This window comes from Lepidothrix coronata, unplaced genomic scaffold (genome assembly GCF_001604755.1).
Source record: "Lepidothrix coronata isolate B3197 unplaced genomic scaffold, Lepidothrix_coronata-1.0 Scaffold34, whole genome shotgun sequence".
Taxonomy (NCBI): Eukaryota; Metazoa; Chordata; class Aves; order Passeriformes; family Pipridae; genus Lepidothrix; species Lepidothrix coronata.
In genome coordinates this window covers 4,190,586-4,207,773 of record NW_016690214.1, presented here as the reverse complement: position 1 = coordinate 4,207,773, position 17,188 = coordinate 4,190,586, and the positions used below count along the sequence as shown (strand labels likewise).

Below are 17,188 nucleotides of genomic sequence, written 5' to 3'. Positions count from 1 at the left end.
CAAACAGAGTGATTGCAAAACCAATGTTACTGCTATTGGCTACCTTTGTATCCAAAGGTGGAGGCCTTGCATCCACCATCCACTGAATTCTCAGTCTGTCCTTGAGTTAGAGTTATAAACTGTGTTATCTTTGATGGAAGGGATAAGTTTTCAGACAGACCCCGACCCAGATCTCTTCCTGCTGTGGTGGATAAAAGTGTACAGCATTCCAGTGATGTGTGTGATTGGACTCACATAAATGAGTCTGACTCGTCACATAATTGATGGAAGGCCTAAAGGGAACAAAATTCCCTAGTAGGTTTTTGGGAACCAGTTGCACACCGAGTGGACAAACAACAATCCAGAGGGGCACAGGAGTCCCTCAACCTGTTTTTCAAGGTTGGAACCTCAGACAGCAAATTCCCATCCTCCCCATTCCTGGGTTTTGAGGCTCAGCAGCAATATTTAAAGGTAGAAGTAGGTGGAACAAAATCAATAAACAAGCAGCGCCCCTGAGGAAGAGCTGAAATAGAGGTGTTTGTGTGTACAGAGCGTGGCTTTCCAGAAACTGCTCCTTCCCTGTTACTTCTGAGCTGCTTCTGGTTATCCAGAGGGGAGCTGGAACCCTCACCGGGGCTTAACCTTGTTCTGCAGCCCTGGACATTATAACCTTCTTATCTGTAGCTCATGTGCAAAATTGCAAGGCCACATTTTTGGGAACGGAACGCAGAGCCTTGGAGAGAGGCCACGCTTTCAAAATCTGTTTCCTCAGTAGCTTCCCCCGTGGCGGGGACGCGGCGCTGGCAGCGGATCAAAGCCCAGGAATTCCTGCACTGCTCTCGGACCATTCCTCCTGGCTGAGGTCACAGCACTCTGCCCCTTTCTGCTTGGTTTTAGAGGGACCCATTTTATAAATTACAGGGCGGGTGCGGCCCCGGGGTGAGGGTGAGGGTGGGTAAGGCACAGTGGTGCTCACCCGGCGTGTGCCACAGCAAAGCACCGCGGTGGCATCTGCCCTGCCCTGGGCTCACCCCGCTGGCAGCTGTGCCCTGCACTGCTCTTATCGGCTGCCCACGGCTCATTTCAAGCAGCCTCACATCTGATGTAAATAGGAATGGTGGTTTCTAAACCGCTTCCAGCTCCTCAGAACTTTACTGGAGGCTTGTAATAGCAGTCTGCTTAAATTGAAAAAAAGAACCCCAAAGCTGTCAGCAGCCTGGCACTGGGGAAATCTCTGTGGGGGTTTCAGTCAAAATCACAAACTTTTGATCAGAAATTTATAAAGGCACTTTCAGCTTTTCAGTGGAAATCCAAATTCTCATATTTTGGCAGTACAGCAATATTGGGTAAATTTTCACTAACATTAACCATTTAAAAGCTCTTTAGTGCCTGCCCTTCCAGACAAAAAGGAGGGCATCTCCTTCGAGGAAAGATGTCCCTCAGCAGAGGAGAGGTGATACTCTGGAGGAGCTCATCTCTCTCTCCTTTTGTTCTGGAGTTTTGGGGGGCAGGAGCCCAAACTTTGGATGGTGACATCAATCCCACACAAACTGAGGGATGTTCCCCTTGCATTCCTGCAGCATAGAAGGTTAAAATAAGTGGTCATTAAACCCCAGGCTGTCTAGTGCACTAGACATAAGTGCTGCTTTTAGTCATCAATATATTGCTATTTAAAGAAGACTGGTACTTTTAAGTCTCCCGATTATTCATATTAAAAGAGTGTTTCTTTTTCATTTGAGATTTTATGCTGTCATGCAGACATCTCCATAATTAAATGTGTGCTTGGCTCTTTCTGTTTCCAGTTAAGTAGACATTAATAGGGAACCTACCAAAAACAACTGCCAGAAATTTTCCTGCACTTCAATTTAAAAATATTAATATTGAATTACAGTGATGATAAAAGTCCATTATGAAATCACGAAAGGAAATTTAAGGCTAAATCGTTTTGGAATCATCCAAGATAGTTTGTTCAAACTGATATTTTTCTTACAGTTTCCCTATAGGCACAGCAGAGACCTGTTCTCCGCCGCACAAGGGGTGGTTTAAAAATAAACACTTTTAAGCACAAAATCTCTCCACCTACAGCATAAAAGGCTAGTACTGAAGTTGCAAAATCAAAGGCTTTAACATTAGGGAGCCTTTCTGTATATGTCTAATATTGCACAGTATTTAATACCATAATCAAACAGCATTTTTCCTGTGGGAAAAATCCCGCACTGGATAGTCTATGTCCACTTTGGGAGCAGCTATTCAATATTTTGTTTTTCAATATGTGGCCTAGGGCTTAATCCCAGCTGGGAGGGAGAGGTCTTATAAACTGCAGTCTCGATAATCTGATCTGATCCTGGGTCATTTACAGAGCAGCCCTAATCTAACTTGGGCGCCCAATCCACTTGCTAAAGTTTTGCTGGGAATTCTTTTGTCTTTAGAATTTTCATCCCCTACAGTAAGAACAGTATCTCCTGATGCAGTGCCCACAGGGGAGAACTGCCTGGAGCAGCCAGGCCTCACTGAGTGAATAAACCCCTGCCCATTGCTTGGCTGTTCCCGGCTAGATCCCGTGTTCGTGGGGAGCAGATGGATGCTTGTGATAACCTGAGCTGTAGATGGAATTGTACTGGTGACTGGGGATCCTAAACATGCCCTTTTCACAGCCACTGCCTTGATCAAGGCTCTTCTCTGTGCAGGAGGGTTTTCATCTGTCACAACTCTGTCACAACTCCTGCCTCTGCTCAGGGCTGTGGAGTGGGGGCTGAGCTGCACGTTACACAACCTGCAAACCGAGCTGGAGGTCTAGAACAAGACCAAAACTGGATCAAGTCTTTTGCAACAAGTGAGTGGGACCTTAAATGGAGATGTTGTTTGTACTCATCCCTTTGCTGCTAAGGAGCAGAGAACAAATATTTGCACAACTGCCTTCACAAATCCAGTTCACATAAACCCTCTCCTGTCCCTGCAATAAAAAGCTGCCAAAAAGGTTGGCTTTCCATTAAACTTTGCAGTCCTACACTAAACATGGCAAGGCAGGAATGAACCAGCCATTCTACTTGGCTTGGAGGGCACATCCTGAGCCTGTCTTGGGAGCTGTGACTCCAGTGCAGATGGTGGGAGCCAGGTCTGCTCTCTGGACCTTTATTCCAGCTGTTTGGCTGCACAGCTTTATGTCCCGAGTCCTGTTTTTAATACTGAAATGTAAAAACACAACTCAAGCAGTTCAGAGTATCTGTTTTGGTCACAATTTACTCTCTGCAAAGAGGGTTTGATGGAGGAAGGATGGAGAACAGCAGCTTGAAGACATGAGTTCTGCTCATCCCCATTTCAGTCCCAGCACCCATGAAGGACAAATCATCCCATGAGGGATGAGGGACTGCGTCCCAGTCATCTTGCACTGGGTTTGGAGCTCTGTGAGGATGAGCCTCTGCAGGGGTTCCCACCCTAACCCCCCCATACCATGCTGCTAGTCACAGCATGGGCCGTGGTGTGTCTGTGCCCGCTGGTAATTTTTGAGAGTTCCCAGCTCAGAGGTGACTGGGACGATGCCCATCCTTCTGTCAAACAGGAGGTAGCAAAGCTGCTCTTTTTTGTTGTCAAAAATGGACATGATAGCAGGGGATGCAGCCTGAGCTAAGCACATGGGAATGCAGCAGCCACTCTGTGCCTGCCCCGGGGAGCTCTGCCAGCTCACCTCCACCCTGACCTCATGTAGCCCTGTTATTCCAGCTCCCGAGTCCAGCTCGGAGCAGCAGCTTTGTCCTCAGCGCAGGAGGAAGGTTTGTTTTGACGGCAGGATAATTACTGTGCCTCAGCTCCAGGGCTGTAAAATCCCTGGGGAGACCAGGCATGTCTGATTGGTACCGTGCCACAGCCAGGTGAGCGTAACACAGCCTCCCTGCTGGGGGGTGACCACGCTCAGCTACCTGGCTGCAAAAACTACAGCTCTTTTCCTCATTTTATAACGGCAAAGCTGGTCTCCACTAACCATTCCACTTGGAAAAACACCACCCAGCTGCCTGGACAGGACACAGTGAGAAACCATCAGCCATGGCAAACTTTTTTTGACGTGATCAAGGAAATTGCAATCACTTGGAATATACGGTGGGACTTGAGGCAGCCCTGGAGGAGCGAGCCCTGTCTTCTGCTGCCCTGCAGAAGGAGTTATTAAAAATGGGCTAAAACCAGCAAACTTAAAGCCATCCTTAATCAAAGAAGCCCTTGGCTGCTGGAAGGTTCTGCTCTGCAGAGCAATCCCTGTCTGGTGCAGCCAGACTTTTGTGATTTAAGGCCTGAGGGAATTATGTAGATGCACATTCATCCCTTCATATGGCAATGTCCACATTCACATATGGCTGCTCCAGAGTTTGCCCTGGTTTCACAACCAGTAAGCACTGTCTATTCCTCCTTGGCTCTCCTTTAACCAAACCATTCAGTCCCAGTTTGGGAATACTCAGCACTGGATAAATGCACTGAAGCAGCAGCAAGGACAGCTTTGCTGACATTCCTCCCATATTCCAGTGTGGTTTATTTCATGTTCACCATGGTTTATTTATTTTTTTTTTTCACTTCACCGTTATTTGTGCAAATAAACTCTGCAAATATGAATATAGAGCCATACTGGTTTGTATGGGTATTTGAAATTGATAGAAAAAATTACCTTTCCTACAGATTTTCCATTATACTGATAGAATAAATTACCTTTCCTCAAGGTTTTCCACTATATATCAACTTCCATTATGTGCTGAACACTGACATGAGAAGGAAACCTCTGCCATTACAGCCCTGTGCAAACATGGTTCTCTTCCAAGCTTTCCGTCTTACTACTAAATAAATATGTGTGCAAGATAGCACGTGTGTAGTACTACAGAAGACTATTATTTACACAACTTCCAAACCTGTACAAATTCTAATGTATAGTTCACACACAAAGCATGTTCTAAGACACGGAGCTGCAGCGGATTTTCCACACACCTGTGCTGACACCACATCAAGGACCAGAAACCCCAAACGTACAGCAGAGACCAAACCTGTGTTATCCTCAACTGAACCCAAATGAAGTGCCTTGTCACCTCAGAGGAAACTAAATCCACCTCAGATCTGAATTCCCTCTGGAGGTACCCATCCCTCTCCCTTGGCTGTGAGAGCAGACTGGATTTCTAATCAGGCACTCAGGTTGGCAAAACAGATAAGGAGTGTTTCCACAGCCAGGAGCTTGGGCTTGAGATCTGATTGACCCCATAACACTACTTCTGGAAGAAATCACCCAACAAAAAGTGTAAAATAAGGAAATTTTTCAACACCTGAAAGGCAGCAAGATGCCTGGCCAGTTTTGAAACTTTTTGGGAAAAAAAAAAAAAACAACAAAAATTAATCTGAGTTTTATCAACCACTGGCAAATATTTTGGTTTTGTTTACAAACTCTTTCATTTCACTTGTACAACAGCACTGCCAGGTTAGACACAGCTCCTGGAAGCCTTGCAAAGGTGTTCACATATCACAAACAGATCTCTGTGTCTGTATATCCATGGTTTGCCAGCCAGGCTTGACTGCAGGAGCGATGGACAGGGGAGCAAAGGGTGATTTACACCAGCTGAAGATCTGGGCTATATTTTGCAACAAACCTCATGCAAAGTAAACATGTCCTTGCATCATAAACCATAGGAGCCAAGAAACAGCTCGGCTCGAGGAGCCATAGAATGAATAAGGAGAGAACAAGCCTGTTCAGGTTAAGAGCTCTGTATCTAAAAACGTGTCCTGACACATTCACAGAAGGTTAGGTATTTTTGAAGCCGATTTTCCTTTTCTTGCAACTCCCCAATCCTCTGAGCTCATTAAAATGAAGACACTCTAATTTCCAGGAGTGGCCAACAGGGAAAGGTCAAGGAAGGACTTCTTTGTAATGTTGATTCTCCAATTCCAGGGAGAAGAACAGCAGGGTTTTCATTAAAACACTGTCAAATGATAAATTACTGCACTGTCAAAGGAAAGTAGGACTGCTATTACCTTATATGCAAACGGTAGTGAAAGAAAAGACTTGATGATTTATAGCTTGTGTACAGGTCTACCTGAAACGGGATCTTGGGTTGACAAAAACAAGGGTCTGGTTACCAGCAGCTGCTCCTGGCTGGGTATGGAGCAGCCAGAGCTGCTGTATCAGCTCCCTCTGGATGGAGGTTCTGTGGGGCTACATCAGGACTCCAGTTCTGAAGGTGCAAAGTTACTCAGAGAAGAGATGCTTTAGGCAGATACTAAAATGAAAAAGAAACAAAGAAGCAATTTTTGCTGTTGCACCAAACATCAACCAGAGCAAGACAGCCCTGGGAACCCAGTGAGATCCGTGCTGGACAGGACACTCAGTCTTTAGGGAGGGACTCGAGTGTGAAATCCAGAGCTGCTGCTTGCCACTTTGTGTTTTGTGTTTCCATGGATAGATGCCAGGGGAAGACAGTCTGATTAGACAAATTATTTTAGTTCGAATTGAAACAGATCTTTGATTTCATTCATCCCATCTCCACTTGAAAAACGCCATCTGTCCACTACAAGGTATCCTGACTTCCAACTAAGAAAAAACACTGCTCGAGGCCTCAAAGGGGAAACAAAGTGAGGTGCTGCCTGTCCCGGGTGCAGCTCTGATGCCAGGGGTTTAGGGTGTTCACAGCTGTAACTGCCTTTGTCTCCAAGGAAAGCTTTCCTCAAATCCATGGGTTGGATCTGAGGACCAAGCCACTGTCTTTTAACAGTTAATTAGCTGGAGCAATTAGTGGTCATGTTGTTGTACAAAGAGCAACAAAGGGAGTGTGAAAACCAACAGTCAAGAGAGCAGCTGGACCTGAAAGCAGGGAGGGATGGCAGAAAACTGGGGCAGCACATCCAGGGCCGGACACAGGCTCTGGAGTGTGGCAGCCAAATGGTAATTGTGGTTGTATCCATGCAAATTTGGGCCCCTCTGCTGCATTGCACTTGCACTTAGGTCACCCCTGGGTATTTCCACCGAAGTCCTGTTGAATTACCTCGAGTAAACTCCTGCCTGCAGCAGGGAAAGGGAGAGCAGAGCACAGACCTGGTCCAGGGTCACGCCTGAGTCCAGAGCAACAGAATCTGGCCCCTGGAAATCCCAAAAGTGCAGCATGGAACGACCAATGATTTGTGGGGAGACACCAACTGCACATGATGTGCTGTACCTGCATCCCAGAACATGATTTTTAGAAAGCTGATGCTTGGGCCAGTAGTTGCTTTATGCAGTTGACTGTCAAATCATCTGCCCTGTCCCCTGAGCTTCTGGAGAAGAGAACAGGGTGATCCAAGGTGAGGTGAAGAATGAGAATCAAGCTGGGGTGACTTCTGCAAATTCAAGATACTGTAATACAGGGTTAAAATGGAAGCATTTGCAATCTTTATGCAACAGACTGTAATTATGTGCACAAAGACATGTCTCTGCCTGTGTGGGTGTATGCATTATACATTAATTTGGGTATAACAACCAAAGAAGCTGATATAGTTGCTTCTCATTGCATATTATCCTTTTATTAGGAGATATGCACTATGATGGTTTCAGGTTTTTAAATCCATGGCAAAATATTAAAGCACTTTCTGCCTTCACCACGTGCAGGAGCCTGTGCCGTGCCAGGGCTGCACCTACAAACCCAGTTCTCTCTCTGAAGCCTTGTCCTGCTCCGGTCATCTCAGGCACTTGCTGTCCCCATCCCAGGTTAAAGTCATGATCAGACACACTGTAAGTTCTAAGCCCAAAGTGTCCCTTTGAACTCAGGGCTTATCTGAGCCCTTGTTGCCTTCTGGCAGGTTATGCCGCGAGTTTGAGACGACGGATCTGGCCAACAGAGGTTTATCTGCTAAGACAGATGCCTGTAGCAGCAGAGCTAATCTGGAGTGCCCTGTAGGAGCAGAGCTAATCTGGGGTAGCACTTAAATCAAATGAGAGCAGCAAAATGCTGCTGACCCAGGAGGATGCTCTGGAGCCCTGTGCTAACAGGGTGCAGTGAGAGGAAGCTGCCCACGCTCCCAGCACTGTACACACTGCTCCAGCTCAGAGCATGTGTCTCGCCTGGCCCTGCTCAGGATGTGCCATGGTGCCATTCACAAGGTCCTGGTGCTCATCCTGTGGGAACTGGCCTCTGAAGGTAGGCAGCTAAGATCCAGCTTTCACTCTCTCTGTCTGCACAGGATGGGAAGTGCCCAGGGATCCAAGGGTACAGACAGGTGAGAGTGCTGCTGTACACCTGCCTGGAAATCAGGAATAGGAAAAGGCTGGCCCTGGTCCAGTCCAGGTAAGCCTTTGCTACATGTAGAAACAAAGAGAGGTGCTTTACCCTTGTGTGATGAGAGCACAGCCTGGGCTTAAGCCATTTGCCTTCATCCCTTTCATCCAGTAAGTATGCCTTGACTTCTGCTCTAAAAAAAAAATGGAAATGGGCTCCTGTAACATCTGTGACTGCAGGTTACCCTGAGCACTTTCCAGCAGACAGGGCACAAAAAAACCACAACCCATGTCCTCCCAAGCAGCTGTCAAACAAAACAGGAAAAGGCAGCCCTACAGCATGACCGTGCTTTGAAGCTCTGCCCTGAGGGCCAGGCTTGGGTCACCTGTGGGAAAGCTTTAGCAGGCACCATTCACCCTCCTCCCCCTGCCAGAGCTGGAACCTTGCTTTTCCTTCTTGCCTCAAACACAACTGCCTTCTCCTCTGAGGAGCTCTACCCCAGGCTGGGGCATCCTGTCTTTCACTGCACACCAGGAGAAAACAGGCAAAGAAATAAATCCACACGTTCACCCTCAGCAGCTGAAGTAGGGAAAGCATTTTCTGTCTGCAAAAGGGGAAGAGCAGCCAGTCCATCTGCAAAACAGTTTCCCATTAACCAGCCCATGATAATATCTTACATGGCCCTAATGGCAGTTTAACTGTCACCCCAAGAAGCAGATGGACTTTTGTAACACCGAGAACACAAAATCACAAGAGGAGGGAAGCCCCGGGGTCTGCTGGCAGGACAGAATTGGTTGGAGGGAAAGAAAAAGGGTCCTCTGTCCCTTCAGCTCTCTTGAGGCAACAACAGGGGAGCAGCATGTCCCTTCCCAAGCCAAATAACCCTGCCAACACAGTTGCAAAAGCACACAGATTTGACAATGATGAGCCATATCTTCTCCTCCAGTCATGGCTTAGCCCTCCCACGTGTCCAAGCAGTTCTCCATCCTCTGCCACCGTGGATTGGTGAAAACCTCCATCCTCCCAGGGAACTCACACACCACCATGTTTTGTAAATACATGTCCCAAGGACGTGGTGTTAATACTTCACAATTATTTTTTTCCCTGCCAGAATGAGTTAACACTGGAGTCTCTGTCCTGGCTTCAAATTTCCTGGCTTTCCCCTGTCTGCGTCAGGACATAATTCTTTCCAGCCAGCCTTTTCCTCAGATGTTCAGAGTTAGCATTGGGATCCCTGCCAGCTCTCCTTCCCAAAACAAACACGGAGCCTCCTGATGCCAAAGATTTGCCTTCTATTCAGTTCCCCGGGGATAGAACTCTTGGCTTTACAAGCAATGCCCCGATTTTCATTTCGGCCTATGTATATAAATAAAAATGCAGCTTTACAGAGCCTTGTCTGCTCTAGAAAAGACTTGATGGCGTGTCCCTACAAGCTGTCTCTCTCCATCAACTGTAAATAGAGCTTCAATTAATTAATGAGATTACCTGCCAAGTTAGTACACATTGTTTCAGCAAGGAAAATAAGGCTTATTGTCAAATTGCTTTTTGCTGGTGCAATCATGGCAGCAGCAGAGATTTTGCTAGTAATAAAACCACCCACCCATTATTAAACCACCCTGGTTCCAGTGTAAACCTGGTCTAAAACTAATGCCCTGAAAAGTGATAAAATACTATTCCCATCTCGGTAAAAAGCTTTTCTTCCCCTCCAGCGTCTCTGAGTTCACACCTTCTCTGCCCTGGTGACCTGTGTGCTTTGCCTGGAGGGCTGGAAATTGCAGAGCTGCTGGTGGCTGATGAGAAATGATTCAAAGGAGGTGTTGCCCTGAGCCCTGCAGAGAGCAAAGCACAGCCCTGCACTGCTCCCCGTGGGGTGCAGCTGAAATTTGGACAGAACCTTTCTCTCTGCCCAGGGACGTGTCCTTCAGGCTCAGGACAGGTGAAAGGTGTGTCCTCCAGCAAGCCAAGGCTGCTCCCTCTGCTCTTGGAAGGAAAACAAGTGGGTTTCTTCTTTTTGAGGAAACAACTTTGTGACTTATGTCAAGTTTATGCTTAATATGCTCCTGAGAGAATGGGAAAGAAATCACCTGTTAAAAGTACTTATTCAGTCCATCAAGAACTGCATTTTTGGTTGTTGGGGAGGGTAAGAGGTACAGTGGTCATAGGGAATGCACAGGGCATGTGCAGACATTAAATCAACTGCTGCCACTCATGAATTTTTTCAATACACCTTTTATGCTTATTACATTTGTTTCATGCATGCCCAGTTTCCAGCAGGAAACTTGAGGCACCTCCCATTAATCCCTCAGTACTCTGGGGCTCTGTTTTGTCCTTTGAAAAAGGCAAGGGTGGATGTGCCCAATCCTTGCCTCCTCTCCCCTTTCTTGAAAGGTTTAGCCCTAGAACTGGCACATTTATTTTATATGTAAGAAGTGGCTGAGCTAAAAATAGAACGTGAAAAATACTGCCTAATGAAGTTACAAAAAATATTGATGATTTAGGAAATACAATTACTAAAAATAGAGCTGGATGCTAAGCCTGTATTCTTTGCTCATCTGAAGTCAATAGCAATTAAATTCAGTGTATTTTTAGATAATGAAGAGCTATATCATGTGCCCAATCAGCTTCAATACTGAAGGAGTGTGAAATGTGGGTGCTTAAACAATATGTCCAGGTCTTCTATGCATTCAGGAAGAGACACAAATATATAATCATTCATAATTAACAATTTCTCTATAGCACCACCCATGAAAGGATCTCTTCTTCCTTCATAAATATTAATTAAATCAACCCAACACTCCACTTGTGTAACAATTATTGCTGCCATTAACAGATGGAGAAACTAGGGCACAGCTTCATTGCCCACACAGAGCATCTGCTGCAGATCTGGGATGAGACTGACCCATCCACAGCCTGGGCTGAACCATCAGATGCTGGATTCGGATGCCTTGTGACAAGGATCTGCCTCCAAAAGCTGCTCCCAGTTTGTCACGTTAGGGTGGAAATGCCTTTTTGAAATGTTAATGTCAAACAGCGTCAGTATTAGAGAGGGAAACTAAGGAGCAGCGTCTCCAAGGAAACCAGCACACGTGAGGAGGAGGGAGTGAGGAGACTAAAGCAGGAGCAGAACAGGAGCTAGAGTTGGCAGCTGTTCTGCTTTTCCCATTTTTTACATTTCTGCTATGATTTTCTCTTGATAAGTCAGATACCTTTCTGCTGTGAATGTCAGGGCAGCTTATTTATAAACAATTAATTTAGCTTTCCATCATCCAAGCGTGAAGAACCAGAGCTCTACCTCAGAGCCCTGACAGCTGCCCCGGGAGCCCTCCTGCTTCCCTCCTGGGCAGCAGCAGCCACCAGCAGAGTCCAGCACACGTCCCCCCTTCCCTCACACCTTCTCCACGTGACATCCTCGCTGCAGCTCCAGCTGCCTTTCCATCCACCACTGAGAGCAGCTCCAGCTGCCTTTCCATCCACCACTGAGAGCAGCTCCAGCTGCCATTCCATCCACCACTGAGAGCAGCTCCAGCTGCCATTCCATCCACCACTGAGAGCAGCTATTCCAGGTCAGGCTGCAGGAGCCCCTCAGGGACACCAGCAGGACACGTGGATTTGCTTTCAAGCCCCAGATCCCACCTGATGGGACAGATTCTGCAGTGCTTGGGGGAGTCACGGAGTCATTTGGGCTGGAGCAGGACCAGGAGACCCAGCCTGATGCTTTGCCTTATAAAAAGGACACAGGTAGCTCAAGATACTTGGGTTTTAATCCATCTAAAAGATGGCAAGTGGGCTGTAGGGCTCCCCTAAGCATGAAGCAGTATTGGCCCATGGCTGGAAGAACAGTATTTCCAATTAAACTCCCAACATCAATTCCTGCCTCTTGGCATCCCCACCAAAGCACCAACATCACACAAGCTGAATCACTGATAACTCAAGGTGATGCAGTTCTAGGCAGTAAAAACTATTCTAAAGTCCTTCTTACAGCCCAGGGGTTTGACTTGGACATGTTACTGTGCTTCTGTACTCAGCACTATCAGAGGATGAGCGTTTGCACCATGAAACAATGTGCAAAATGAGACAAGACTTATCCCTTTTCAAATTCAAAACAATCACAGCATGGGAAGTAATTCTCTCTTGTGAATATGGGTTAGTCTGTCTGGACTAATCCTCTACTCATATGTAGTGGCTTATTAAGGATTTTAAAAAGAAATCTGAAGGCTCAGATAGTATGTTTACAGTGGAACAGGCTCACATGAAAGATGTATTTTCAGGGAATTTAATGACATGTTTGACTTGAACTAATGTTGGAGAAATCTAGAAATCCTTTTTTTTCCCCTGTGTTGTTTCTGTGAAACCCTTTAATGGAGGCTTTACAGAAGCAGTAATATGTGACTTTAGAAGGGCACTAAAGCCAACTGAAAGTAAGCCAGTGCAGACTGAATTCCTGCTTCCTGCAGAACAGCAAGAAATCCTCCCAGCACCCCTCAGTTCCCTCCATATCACAGAGCTAGAGATCAGTGCCATGGTGACCACAGGTCACTCAAAGCAGGTGTTGTAAGGCTCTGTGTCCAGGGTTTGCCCAGATTTAATGTGGCTTGTTCATCAACTCCTCTGTTCCTCCTGCTCCAGGCATTTTTTGTGGGAGTATATTTTATTTCATTCTCTTTGAACCTACCAGGGTTAGTTCATAGAGTGGAACTCAGGTGCATCCCCTGCATGCCAAGCTGTATAGTAACCCCCTTATGAACTGCATAAATGACTAAGAAGAGAGAAATCTCAGTGCAGAGGGCGAAAGAGCAAGAGAAAATAAATGCAGAGCAGACACATGGAGCAAAGAGCAGCGGGAACAGGAGCCCCATAAGCCAAGGGCAAAACTGGAAATAGAGAGTATTTTCTAAATCCTTGCCTGTCCATCCAATGTTCTCCAACTCATATTGCTCCTGAATAAATGCTAACACAATTTTGCCAACACCTTGCTCCTTTGCAGATAGCACCTGCTCCAGAACAGCATTTCTGTGCTGGATATCCCGGCCCTAAGCACTGCCTAATCCTCTGGGCAAAGCACACACAGATAGGCACGGGCAGGATTAAGCAAGGCACAAACCCAGGATCGACTGAACAGGGTTGGAAGAGCCAGGCACGGAGTATGTGCAAAGAGCTGCACAGGATGCTTTTCAAACCATGTGAATTCCAGCAAGGAACACACATTTTACACAGCACGATTTAGGGAAAACAGCAACACTGCTCAGAGAATATTTACCCCCATTTTCTCACAGTGGTGCAAAGGACGTGGCAGAGGACTGAAAGCACTCGAGGGAATGCAGCTTCAAGGGTGATTTCTGGTAAGCTTGGCCTGATAAAAGCCCATTTGCATGCATTAATCCTGCCACAGTCATTAAAAAACCGTGGTAGCCGAGACCTCCCCAAAGCAGTAATTTCACTGGCATTGACTTGATTACTTGGAATTCTTGGTACATACTCCAGGGCTCTCTCACTTGCTTTAATACTCCAGTATTGTTCTAGTACAGACAAAACTAAGAAAGCCATTTTATCCCCATTGGGAAGGCAAAGTCCTGATGCACTTCAGTTTCTCATTTTCCAGAAGGGGATTTATCCTCTGTTTGCCTTCCTGCTATCAGGAGAAAAGTGCCATTTGCTGCTTTTGCCTCCACGTTTCAGGGCAGAGTCCATCAACTCTATCACAACTGATACATTTCCTTATGAGTGAACACTGTGCTCCAGGAAACTGCTTCCCTGCCCACAACCTCCCTGGGCACCACTGGCAGTCCACAGCCCAGCTTCCAAAATCAGCAACTTCCCACTGAGTTTCAAGGAGCCAGGGGTCTGTGGTGGTGTACACAAAAGGTTTGCCATTAGAGGAAACTATCAGGAGGATTTCAGCTATCTGAAAGTATTTATCAACCCAGCCTTGCCAGTCAGTGTTACAGAACCAAACATGTGGCAATGATATGGCACACGTGGCATGGAATCACTACATTATCTGCATGACCTTCATCAAAGAACCACAGAGCTTTTCTGTTGGCATTATGACACCTCACCATCAAAGAAAACAGCTCTTTGGGATATTTTTGAGCTCTTTTTAGTCCCCCCAAGGTTTTCTTAGCAAAGATTATTATTTCTGTTCCCTAATGCCAGGGATCCCTTATCACAGAGAAGGCTCCTAGCATGTGAGATGATACATGAACACACAAAAAGCTTTTAAGAGCTTACAGGCTAAATAGAAGGCAGATGGGAGAGCCCAAGAAAAGAGAACACTGGCCTGCCTGGGTGACAGTGGCCATGCCATATGAGCAGCTTAGTCACTGCCAAGTTTTGCCAAAGCAGCTACAACTCGCAGTTGAATAATTGCACTTTTTCATTGCTAAATAACAAAAACAACACTCAACATAATTATTTCAGTTTGATACGTGGAAGAGGACCATGCCACCAACTTCAGATTTATTACCATTTTGTCACATCAAGGGTTTAACTCCAGCACCCAGCTCTCAGGACCCTTCCTTCCAAAACCAGGCATGTCCATAACTCACTGGGGTGCAAAGGACAGCTTGAAAACAAAACCTGGGTTCACACACAAGAATTAAGAAACCAAAAGAAAAACCACTGATGATTCCGGCTCCTTTTCTTAAAATACAGTTAAATGAAAAGGCACTCTCTAGATTTCTTTGCCACTGCCAGGATGTTCTGCGGCTGATTCATAAACCAGCAGTCTGGGGATGCAGCACAGGCTGACAGCTCCTACCCAGCTGGAGTACAAAACATGCAATCCAGCCAACAGCTTTGTTCAGTTGTGGTTCAAATTCCCTGCAGTTTATTTCTGGAAGTATTTAAAATGCCTGTCCTGAAGGCATTAGGACCACTGCAACCCAGCGAGTCATCCACCTGACACAGACAGGTAATGTCTCACTGTGTTTACTAAAGCTTTCTGTAGGACTCTGTGGGTGCTTCACATTAAGATGATGTAAAACAGCCCAACGGACAGACACCTACAACAGTCTGGGGTCCAGGGCTAATTTTCCCTTAGTAACCAGTTAAAATCCACCAGTTAAGGAGCACCACATACAGGAACTTGAGCACTATCTAGAGGGACACAGTAACCTGGTGTTAAACATCCCATTAAGCACTGAGAGGGAGAAACCCAGCAGGATGAAGAAGAACCTTGTGAACCAAAAAGGCCTTGAGCCTGTAGCTCCCAAATTGTGGGAAGAATAACAGGAGCTGATGCAGATAACATTAGACTTACTGGAGATGCAATGACAGCCTTCATGTGGCTCAGCTGGAACATGGTACAGCTGAAGGAAGGTTCAGGGGGAGAGGCAGGGTCAGACATGTGGAGATGCTCACTGGAAGCCAGGATGGAGGGTCAGAAATTCCTGTTCCAGTGGGACGCATGGCAGCCATGACTCACATATCACATCACTGGTAAATTTACCCCAGTTCACGCTTTCTCTTGGGCAGGAGACACCATACCCAGCTTTTCCAGGAAGCATATTGTATCCCATCAGGGGATTTGTGTGGGTAAGGGGTAAGAGTGCCCCGTAAGAGCAGAGCTCATGTTCTACCTACGAAAAATAGGCAGGTATTTGGTAGGTAGGTATAGGTAGTGCCCTTAGGGGAGCTCACAGACAACATGGAAAGTATTAAATTCTGATGGGAGCAGCAGCTGGCTCCTATCAGAAAGACACCATCTGTATCCTTTTAAAATCCTTAGTGTTTCTTTTCTCCCTGGGAAGATGGGAACAGCCTACCAAGGTCATCTGCACTCTGCTGGCCGAGGAAGATGTGCCGAGGCTGCAGCACAGCTCAGCCCGTCCGGGTGGGATGCCTTGAACAGCACCGCGTTCCTGCAAAAATAATTGTGCCAGGCACAACTCGAGATTGAACCAAGGCCCCTCATCAGTGCCGGAGTGGATGAACAGCGTCACTGCTTCCCACTGCCAGTGGGCTGCGAGGCAGCGGCAGCGCTGATGGAAATTAGTCTCTTTATGGCTGGCAGGCAGAACTGCAAGCTCATATCGATGCAGAGCACAGCTCGACATAAAATGACCCCCTCGGCAACGGCACCGTATCAAATAAAGCGGCGTCTCAACTTACCTTGTGAGCGCGTTATCCTTTTGCAATCGGGCAGTAAACATAGCAGGCGAGGCAGGCGGAGCGGCGGGACCGGCGCTCCGGGGCAGGTCCCTTTACACAGCAGTAGTCCTTTCCTCCTGCAGGTCGGCGGGGTTTTCGGTCCCCTTACACAGCAGTAGTCCTTTTCCCCTGCAGGTCGGCGGGGTTCTCGTAGGCGGAGATGAGCCCCTTCGCCCAGCGGGTGCCGGGGGAGCCCTGCTGCATCACCACCAGCCGGATCGGGGGCTGGGTGTCTGCGGGGACCTCAGGAGCGTATTCCTTGCTGGGATCCTTCCCCCTGCAGTCATAGAGCACGCAGGAGATCAGGAAGACCAGGAGCAAAATAACATAACTAGACACCAGAATGATGAGATTCAAGGTAACGGGGTCAATCTCCAGATAAAACTCCATTTGGTCCCATACTCTCGAGTGCAAACCCGGAGAATGAAGTTTCATATGCACGAGTGAGCGGCCGGTGACCGATCAGAATAGATGTATTGGCTTTGTGGTAAAAATACACTAATCCTCAGGTCTCCTGTAGCAATGGATTTCCCTGAACCGGACGATTAAAGCAGCTCAGTTTAATAACTTAAGCTCCTTCTTTTAATGCCACGTTGCCTACAGTGGCAGAAGCTAAATTTGATTGCTGTATTGACAGGAAAACAGCCCCCTTGCTCAGGGACCATCTCTATCCTTGACAGGCAGGTACCAAAATGTGTTTCTCCTACAGGCATTTTGCAGAGCCTTCCTTCCTCAGGTGGGTTTGGGCTTTTGGGCTGTAAAAAACTGACCTGTGCAATTAGTAAATGAATTCAGAAATAATTAGGAAGTCATTGCAAAGTAACTTTTCTCAAAATCCCATGAGCCTGCTT

General features: G+C 46.8%; 1 protein-coding gene across 1 annotated transcript in view; it reads right to left on the bottom strand.

Annotated features, from left to right (window-relative positions):
• The window catches only part of MMD (monocyte to macrophage differentiation associated), a 41,495-nt gene extending 25,141 nt beyond the window's left edge, over nucleotides 1-16,354 (bottom strand). The window contains exon 1 of the mRNA XM_017812102.1: nucleotides 16,299-16,354. Within this exon, the coding sequence (XP_017667591.1) occupies nucleotides 16,299-16,339 (41 nt within the window). The 5' untranslated portion in view covers nucleotides 16,340-16,354. The remainder of the gene's footprint in view (nucleotides 1-16,298) is intronic.
• Between the last annotated feature and the right edge of the window lie 834 nt (nucleotides 16,355-17,188).